We start from the raw sequence: 9,395 nt of genomic DNA on the forward strand, positions 1-9,395 counted from the left end.
ACCTCTTAATATCAAAGTGAAAACAGATTTCTGCAAAGTAATTTCAATCAAACAGAGAAATGTAATGTAAAACAAAAGACTGCATAAATATTCACCCCCTTGAGGTCAGTATTTAGTAGATTCACCTTTGGCTGCAATCAGAGTCTGTGTGGATAGCTCTCAGTAAGAACTGCATCTCTGGACACTGCAATTTTACGTGCAGGAAAAGCCCTTTTCAAGTCGTGCCACAAATTCTCTTTTGGATTGAGGTCTGGGTGTTGACTCGGCCACTCCAGGACATTCACCTTGTCTTTATAAGATTTCTGTGTATCTTTCACTGTATGCTTTGGGTCATTGTCTTGCTGGAAAGTAAATCTTCTCCCGAGCCATAGTTCTCTTGCAGACTGAATAAGATTGTCCTCTCTAATTTTCCTATATAGTACCACATTCATCTTATTCTCCACCTCTACAAGCCTTCCAGCTGGCTGCTGAGAAGCATCACCACAGCATGATGCTGCCATCACTGTGCTTCACAGAAGGGATGGTGTGTTTGTGGTGATGTGCAGTGTTTGGTGTCCACTAAATATAGCATAGTCAAAAAGCACCATTTTGGTCTTGTTGGACCAAAGAACTTTCTCCCACTTGACCATGGAGTCTCCCACATGCCTTTTGGTGAACTCTAGTCCAGATTTAAAATGGTTTCAATTGTCACTCTCCCATACAGTTCTGACTGGTGAAGAACCCAGCCAGCAGTTGTATGCAGAGTCTCTCTCATCTCAGCTGCTGAAGCTTGTTACTCCTTCAGAGTAGTCACAGGTGTCTTGGTGGTCTCTCTCACTAGTCTCCTTTCACAGTCACTCAGTTTGTGAGGACGTCCTGATGTAGGCAGATTTACACATGTGCCATATTCCTTGAATTTTGTGATGGATTTAACTGAACTCTGGGGGATGTTCAGGTGCTTTGGATTTTTTTGTGTCCATCCCCTGAGGTACACTTTCAGTTTCTTTTTTTCTGAGTTGCTTGGAGTGTTCTTTGTTCATGGTGTAATGGTAGCCAGGAGTACTGATAAACCAGTGGCTGGACCTTCCAGACACAGGTGCCTTTACTACAACCACTTGAAACACATTCACTGCACTTAAGTGATTTCCATTTTACTAATCTTGTGACTACTAACACCAGTTGGCTGCACCTCTTTTGAATTAGGTCAGCCACTTTAAAGGGGGTGAATATTCATGCAATCACTTATTTTAGATATTTTTGCTTAATTGTCTTTACTTTGTAGAAATCTGTTTTCACTTTGACATTAAAGAGGTTTTTTGTCTTTTTTTGTCAAAAAGCCCTATTATATCAAGCATGATTGTTTTATAAAACCAAAAAAGAGTAAAAAAAAATCCAAGGGGACGAATACTTTTTATAGTCACAAAATACAAGTCAAATTCCTTGCATTGTCTAAATAAACTCTAAAAGGTTACTGACAAAAGCTTAAAACCTAGAAACTGTAAGCTGAATATTTCAACCTTCACCTAAAAAATGTTATTAATTCTTGATAATTTAGGTTGCTGGTAGCCAGCTAGTGCTGTCCACACACCCCAAGTAGAGCTGCTTTTGTCTACATGGGTGACCCATGTTAGGATCCAGTCTGTGACTACTTCCACATATCATCCCCCACAATCTAGCTTCCCAGTTTCTCTGTTTCCAGTTGCTCCTCTAATAAAGGCCTACAAATAAATCTAAAAAAAAAAAAAAAAAAACACAATCGTCATAATCCAGGCTGTACTGTCCTTCGCTCTTCCATTTCTGCCCTGACATCAACCAGCCAGGGCATCTGTGAAAGTTGTTAGTTACAACATTCCCAACCTCAGATCTAGAAATCTTAATCTATAATCCAGCTCAAATAAAGTTGTCTACAAACATGTATTCCTTCCAAACCTGCAGCTATGTGTATAATAACACAGGCTACCATTTAAGTAGATGAATATATGACCCTATTTTTAATTTTAGCTCATTTTTATGTTGCTATTAGGGCTTCAACTTCGAGTGGATGGAACATTTCTGCCCCAGGCTAAAGTCACTGGTCTCTCGGGTGAGGCAAAAACACGTCCGCGAAGCAGAAAGTATCCCTTAGAGGGGTGAGGGATCCTGCAGGGGCTGGCTGACTGAGATCTCTGGAGCTTCTTTATCCGAGCTGTGATGTCACCCTTCGACTTCACCAAGCCATTGGAGTTTGTGGGTGCTCCAGAAGGTGATGAGTGCCAGAAACTTGATGCCTTTGAGGTGGGTGGTGGACCTAAGAAAACAGATTTTGTTTGTATGATCTATCTGCTTTTCAACTACAAATATTTGTAACTCAGTCCTACTAATGACTTCCAGATCAGAGCATTAATGAGCATTAATCTTTATAGATGTAATTGGATGCTTTCAAAGATCCAGGTAGATGTTTGTCTGCCGCCTACAGGACTTTGACAGTAAAAAAAAAAGTTAAGAAACACATCTAAACCTGATGGTGGATGACTGATTTGGTCAGCAGGTTGGTAGTCTTCGGTGTCTAAACTTCGGCTGTTCCTGACAGCCTGCAGAGAGCGGAGGCTGGTCCGTAGAGGTGACCTGGTTCTGTCTGAGGATGCTGCTGCAAAGCATGTCAGAGAACATGACTCATTCAAACACAATGCAAAAATTTATACATCTAAATACATTTCTATGGATTCTTCAGACTGCATTAAAGAAAAACTACACAAATGTGACACTAACAGTGACATCCCATGTCCATTGTCTTCAGGAGACTTCTGATATCAAAAGGGGAACTAGCTGTAATTCATCTGACCAAAAGAAAGCAGTGAATGCTTTGTTTACCTTGATTCTGAGCCAGCTTCAGCAGCTTAAACTGGGTGACTTGTTGTTGAATCCTGGCCAGTTTTGGACTTTGGCAGTCCTGTTTAGCTCCTGCTGCTGGAGACAGACAAGGGGAGGCGCTCCGTGGCTGCCAGCAAGAGGAAGAGAGACCCTGAGTTTTACTTCCTGGAGTGAAGTCATCAGTATTTTCTAGCGCAGTGTTACAGTAAGATGGAATCATCATGGGTGACTCAGGGCCCCTCCTGGGTGATGCTGTAACTGGCATGGAAACAAAGTCCTGCCTTAAACCTGGAAAATATAGACCAAAGTTAGTGCAATCCAAACCTCACAGAGCTAACTCATTTAGATTATCCTCATCACTCCTTTACTCACTGGCTTCCTGTAAACGAGCCATAGTGCGCACATCTGTGATGTTTTGCAGTCTGTAGCTTGTGGTGAAGCCGTTGGAGATAGTCAGCCCATTGTTATCTGTGCAGACAAACAAAACTAAGATTAAATCTATAACATTTAAGACAGTTTTTAACCCGTATTAGGGTACTCTTCCTGTACAAATAAGTTACAGATCTGATAAGTTAATGGCAAACAGTTAAAAGATAAATATCTCTTAACAAGAAAAGACACTTTCATGATACCTTGACTGTCAGAGGTATCCTGTGTTTTGCCCACAAAGACATCAGCAGTATGTTGGAAAATCGTTGGACATTTGTAGGAGTGTCTGCCTGATCCTGTAAACAGAGGGAGGTCGACTTTAAACTAAACAAATAATGTTTGACTTATCACCAAAAAAATTTGTAAAAAAAAAAGGTCTTAGATCTTCATACCTACAGTCACCCACTTTTAAAGTATGAATATGTAGGGGGAGTGGGGTAAGATGAGACAGTTTTTACCTGAAGTGTTTTCACAGTGACAGGATGATAGTAAAAACTATAAATAAAACCTATGTATATACTCTAGGATGTGGAGCATCCCTGAGAAAACTTGTTTTGGATCTGATAAAACTATTTTAAAAATATAGCTCTCCAAAAAAAAAAAAAAAAAGGTTTCTCAGCTCAGCTTGCTCCTGACCAGAGGTGAATTGAGCCTTTGGTGAAAATATTTTGGGAACTGTGCCATTGGTTATGTTGAAGTAAAGCTGAAAATTTTCACCCCATATAACGCTCAATCAAAGCAAGACAAATTCTGTACCAAATGACCTCTTAAAAGTTTTATCTAAAAGTAAACTTTAAACTTTAAGTGTAACTTGTCTGCTGTAAGGCCTAAGAATTTCACATTTTTAACAAAACCTGTTGAAGAGAAAAAACAGGCTACTGCTCGACATTAATAAAAATGACAAAGTTAGAAAAAAATACATTTGACTGCAGTTCCTAGAGAACTGGTTAACACGGCATGTCCTACTTGTCAGTGCTGCACAAAATCAAGGCCAACTCAAGATAAGATAAAAATCAAATCACAATTCACTTTAATTCTCCTCACACAACCGAGCAACTATTCAGCATACCACTGAACCCCACTGGAGAGGAATCCAGAGTTTTCAAGCCAGTGGCTCAACTTAACTCTGGATCTTCTAGCTCAATCAACCTCACTGGCACCATTTTAACAAGAGTGCATCATCCAGGAAGTTTAAAGCTAACTTCATGCTAACAATTTAGCCTCATATTGTAGCTTACTAATGTACTAACAAATGCATATTTTTCTGAATGTCTCAAAGACAAGACAACAAACATGAAAATTTTACTTTAAATGGCGAAAACAGTTTAATAGTATAGCATAGTGGATACCTCTTCAAAAATGTTTGGTCACATGATCAATTCAGTCTGTGGTTTTCTAGAAACAAGGGTTGGCTCAACTAACCCACAGGTTCATCTTACCCCACTTTCCCCCACCTGAAAACATGGAAATCTTTTTCCAAACTGAACAACATTGCAAATGACTCGAGTCCATTTGTGCTGCCTACTTACTTTCATCCAGTCGATTTATCAGTTGACGACATGCCGCTTCTACCTCAGGACTCGGGTTATCCAGAACTTGTCGACACCATGTGAGAGCAGACTCGCTTTTCTCCTCAAATTGATGCTTTTTTGGAGACTCATATAGCCTGTAAATACACCAGAGAATTGTCTGATTTACATTTTTTTCTTCATACACCACAACTAACAAGGTTAAATGTGTTACATACAGTCCATGAGTAAATGAAAGAAGCAGAAATATAAGAATACTTGGATAACTAATCCAATCCAAGAAGCTAACAGTTTACATTCATATCTATCATACGGTGCCTATGAAAAGTAATCACTCCCTTGGATGTTTATTATTTATTATACCCTTGAAGGGCTGTTCAGACCTGATCCCCATGCAACCTGTCGGCATAGTTTTGCAAAGAAGAATGGAGTAAAATTTGTGCCAGATGTGCAAGCTTGATTGAAATCTATCCACATAGACTCAGTGCTGTGAAAGGTGCATCTACTAAATACTGAAATAAAGGGGGTGAACATTTATGCATTCACTTATTTTACATTACATATTTATTTAACTGACTTTGACATCAAAGAGTTTTTGGGTATTTTGGGGGGGAGGAAACGCCTAATCATACTGACCATGATAAGTTTTAAAATACATATAAAAGGGTAAAACATCCAAGGGGGTGAATACTTTTGATAGTGACATGTAAAAATAAATATAAAGTGACTTGCACACAAAAATTATATGTACATGTATAAACTATATATAGAAATAAATTTATAAACATTAAAAATTAGAAACTGAGTATTTTAGATAAACACTGGTATGGTACTGGTATTGCAGCAGATGGCTGTTTACCAATAAGCCTGGCTCTTCTTGGGATTTCCACCTAGTGAAAGGGTTTTTTTTCTTTGCAACTATCGCCACAATTTGTCAAGTATGTGTTGGTTCTGGCTCCCTAAAAATCTGAAAACAAAAGGAGTATCATCTATCATTAAAACTGTTCTGTTGATACCTACCAGCTCTCTTCATCCTTCACATCCTCCACTACATCAAGGAGCTCTACCAAATCTAAAGCTGACTCTTGTTCCTGTGGCTCTCCCTTCTTCCACGCATCCTTTTGACGATTATAGTTGTACAACATCCCATTCGCAGCAGCAGAAGACTGTGATGGATCGCACCCTGCTTTCAAGTTATCCAGTCTGATCCTTGCATCCAGGGCATACGAGCGATTGTAACAACTCTCTGTGTTTGGTTGCTCTGTCTGTGTCCAGATGCTGCTGTATGGGTCTGAGTTTCCCTCCTGCGTCATAGAGCTGCTTTTTAACTCACTGCAGAGACGAAGAAGGTTTGAAGTTGTGTCAAACTCCACTGGAGGCTGATGGCAGAAATACTGTCTCCAATCACTTTCCATGGGGCCTTGATGGAGCTCCATTTTCACAGAGTCGTCGTCAAACCTTTCCACTTCTTCAAGCTCTGGTCCAGTTAAGTTTTAGCCCTCCTCACTCCTCCATTGTGAAAGGAGTCTGACATGTTTGAAAATGATGACTTTAAAGTTTCAGAAAAGTGTTTTTTCTCTACACAGACAGCTACAGTGCAGCTTCACCACATATCTTTGACCCACATTTGCTGAGTAGGGCTGTTAAGTATAGACACACAACAGATTGGATGGGTTTAAGGACGCATCATGAGCTTACCTGGATTAAAGAGTCCACGAGTTGCTTCTAAGAAAGAGAGGCTCTCAATATCACGCCACTGGAATTAATATTAACAATATGTATAGTTAAAATAGTTTGGTTATGCCTCTCTGGTTAAGTTTTATTCAAGTTCTTTAAGCTGTCAGGACATTTGAACTCTTTGGGGGGGTTTCTCTCTTTTAGACCTGCTTCTCCTTTAATCTTGCTATTTATGTAGGCGGTATATTCTTGTTTCTTGGACCCTAACATTTGTGGAAATGATTATCTGTGTTGATTTCCTGTAACTGTAGCTCACTCACTGATCATTCCTGGGGAAGCAGCCCTGCAGACTGTGTCAGGTCCCATTGGCCTCTCTGACAAGCACACAAACAGATTAACACAGATTTACAGCTTCCCTAACAGATATGGGATACTTCAAATTCTCCTCCTTTGTTACCCACATGTCAGAGATCAAGAGCTTCTTTGGTTTGATTTTCAGACAAATAGGTTGGTATTAACAGTTTTGGAGAAAAAGCATAAATTAGCTGCTACTGCTACGACTGTGTTTAGTTGAAGCCAATGAGTCAATAAACCAGTGGCTCTCGCCTGGTCTGGCCTCAGGACCCACCAGTCTGTCTTACGACAGATTGCAACCCAAGTTTCCAAACAATTTTCAACAACATGTGTTTAGTTAATTGAATATGTTGCAGTTTGGAGCATGATTGGACCAAAACACCTGATATAAAAAAGAAAGGGACAAAACTGACAAATCTTACACCCTCTTTCCCCATCATTATGTATCAATTGTTGCCAATTTTCCAGAGAACTTGGGAAATTACTTCATATTTACTGGAAAAGTAGCTATTTATTGCAAGACGAGAAGATAAATAGGTTGAAATATTGACCAAACATTGAAATTTACCCAATTTCACAGTAAAACAAAGGAAAATCATAGGTATCTATGCATGTTTTATAAGAACTTCATGACTTTTGCCATCATTTTTGTTTTCAGACACCTAGTTGTGACCATAGACTGTAGAAAGAACTGGACAAACCCTGTGTGACGTCAGTCGTCTGCTTACAATAGGCAGACTCAAACGGCTCTTGAAGCCAATCCATGGAGGCTTCCATATTAAAATCGTGGTCTCAACCAAACTTTGGATCAACCTAACGGCCCGCCCACTATGTGCGACTTCCTGTCAGCCTGCTAACTAGTATTCTGGATGACAGAAATGGAGCCTCTGCCCGCCAAGCTATCTGTCAATCATATGAGACGCGCCAATCAGCTTTCATCCTAAATATAATCCAAACGATCGTGGTACAAAAAAATTCACCCCCCGTACAGTGGGAGCACAATAAGACACTAGCTAAGGAGACATGTTTGGTGTTTGGAACCAGGCTGTAAACCAGTTTATTTCTAGTGTCAAAACCGGCTGTTAAACAGGTGTCAAGACGGGACTTCTGGTGTTTCTGCAGCTAGCCTCAAGTGGACACTCGCGGTATTGCAATTTTTTGCACTTCTGCATCGGCTTCATTTTTCAGGACCGGAGGTTGCCGCTTGGCCGTGACCCACTGAAAACTGCTCCACAACCCACTTTTGGGTCCCAACCCAGCAGTTGAGAGCCACTGGTCTAAACTGTTTGGTCGAGACTTAACCACACCAGTTGCTTTAGATGAATAAGGAATATCAGCTTTAGAGTCAGTGGAAAACCTTTGGAGCATTTACTGAGCTCATATAATATGGTTACTCAAAAATGTGATCAGAGTTTTTCATCTTTTTAGGTTTCATTGTATGATTTTTGCCAAAGAAATTTTTGAAAGACTCTTTTCTAGCATACATGGACATATAAACTTTACACAGAAAAAAAATGAAACAAATGTTCAACAGCAGAGGCTAAAAAAACTTTAATTAATCAGTTGGTTGGCATTAGCATGCCCCAAATAGCTGCAGTGCCTTTAAAAAGTAGTAATCCCATAGATGTTTTACCCTTTAGGTGATTTGAAAATCAGTCATGGTCAATATAATTTGGCTTCTTTAAAAAAACTATATGATGTCAAAGTGAAAACAGATTTCTACAAAGTAATGTCCATCAAAAAAAATGTAATGTTGCATCTGAGTCTGTGTGGATAGGTCTCTATCAGGCTTGCACATCTGGGCGCTGCAATTCTACTCCATTCTTCTTTGCAAAACTGCTCAAGCTCTGTCAGGTTGCACAACACTGGGCGAGGACAGGCCTTTTCAAGGTGTACCACAAATTCTCTATTGGAATTGAGGTCTGGGCTTTGACTCAGCCACTCTAGAACATTGACGTTGCTGTCTATAAAACATTTCTGCATAGCTTTCACTGTATGCTTCAGGTCATTGTATTACTGGAACATATATCTTCCCCTAAGACATAGTTCTCTTGCAGATGGAATAAGATTGTCCTCCGGGACTTTGCCATATTTTGCCGTGTTCATTTTAACGTATAGCTTTACAAGCCTTCCAGAGCTGGCAGCTAAGAAGCACCCATACAGCATGATACTGCCACCAGCATGCTTCACAATGGGGATGGTGTGTTTGGGGTGATGAGCAGTGTTTGGTGTCCTTCAAACAACACGTCTTGTCTGATGGGCATAAGCGCCATTTTGGTCTCATCAAACCAAAGAACTTTCTCCCACTTGACCATGGAGTCTCCCACATGCCTTGGTAAACTCAAGTTGATATCTGATCTGAGTTTTCTTCAGCAGTGGCTTTCTCTTTGCCACTATTCCATAAAGCTTTGACTGGTGAAGAACCTGTGAAATACTTGTATGCAGAGTCTCTGCCATCTCAGCTGAAGCTTAGAACTCCCTCAGAGCAGTCATAGGTGTCTTTGTGACCTCTCTCACTCGTCTACTTCTTGCACAGTTTCTCAGTTTAATGAGGACGGCCTGATCTAGGCAGATTTA

The 9,395-nt window shown here is 40.1% G+C and overlaps 1 protein-coding gene across 1 annotated transcript; it reads right to left on the reverse strand.

Annotated features, from left to right (window-relative positions):
* Positions 1-2,006: 2,006 nt before the first annotated feature.
* On the reverse strand, positions 2,007-6,223 carry LOC121519220 (SLAIN motif-containing protein-like). The gene is made up of 8 exons (XM_041802060.1): positions 5,808-6,223; positions 4,788-4,924; positions 3,462-3,554; positions 3,202-3,297; positions 2,992-3,117; positions 2,830-2,916; positions 2,477-2,605; positions 2,007-2,212 (listed from the first exon to the last, which is right to left on the reverse strand). Exons 1-8 carry the CDS (start codon positions 6,221-6,223, stop codon positions 2,007-2,009), a joined length of 1,290 nt encoding a protein of 429 aa, XP_041657994.1.
* Between the last annotated feature and the right edge of the window lie 3,172 nt (positions 6,224-9,395).

The sequence above is a fragment of the Cheilinus undulatus genome, linkage group 12 (assembly GCF_018320785.1).
Source record: "Cheilinus undulatus linkage group 12, ASM1832078v1, whole genome shotgun sequence".
NCBI lineage: Eukaryota > Metazoa > Chordata > Actinopteri > Labriformes > Labridae > Cheilinus > Cheilinus undulatus.

Excerpts from the sequence above, each read along its gene's own strand:
- LOC121519220 (XM_041802060.1), bottom strand. The coding sequence starts at position 6,223 with ATGGAGCTCCATCAAGGCCCCATGGAAAGTGATTGGAGACAGTATTTC. Across the intron at positions 2,917-2,991 it reads TGATGACTTCACTCCAGGAA|CTAAACAGGACTGCCAAAGT; the intron begins GTAAAACTCAGG and ends CAGCAGCAGGAG. Across the intron at positions 2,606-2,829 it reads GAAGCTGGCTCAGAATCAAG|CAGCATCCTCAGACAGAACC; the intron begins GTAAACAAAGCA and ends CATGCTTTGCAG.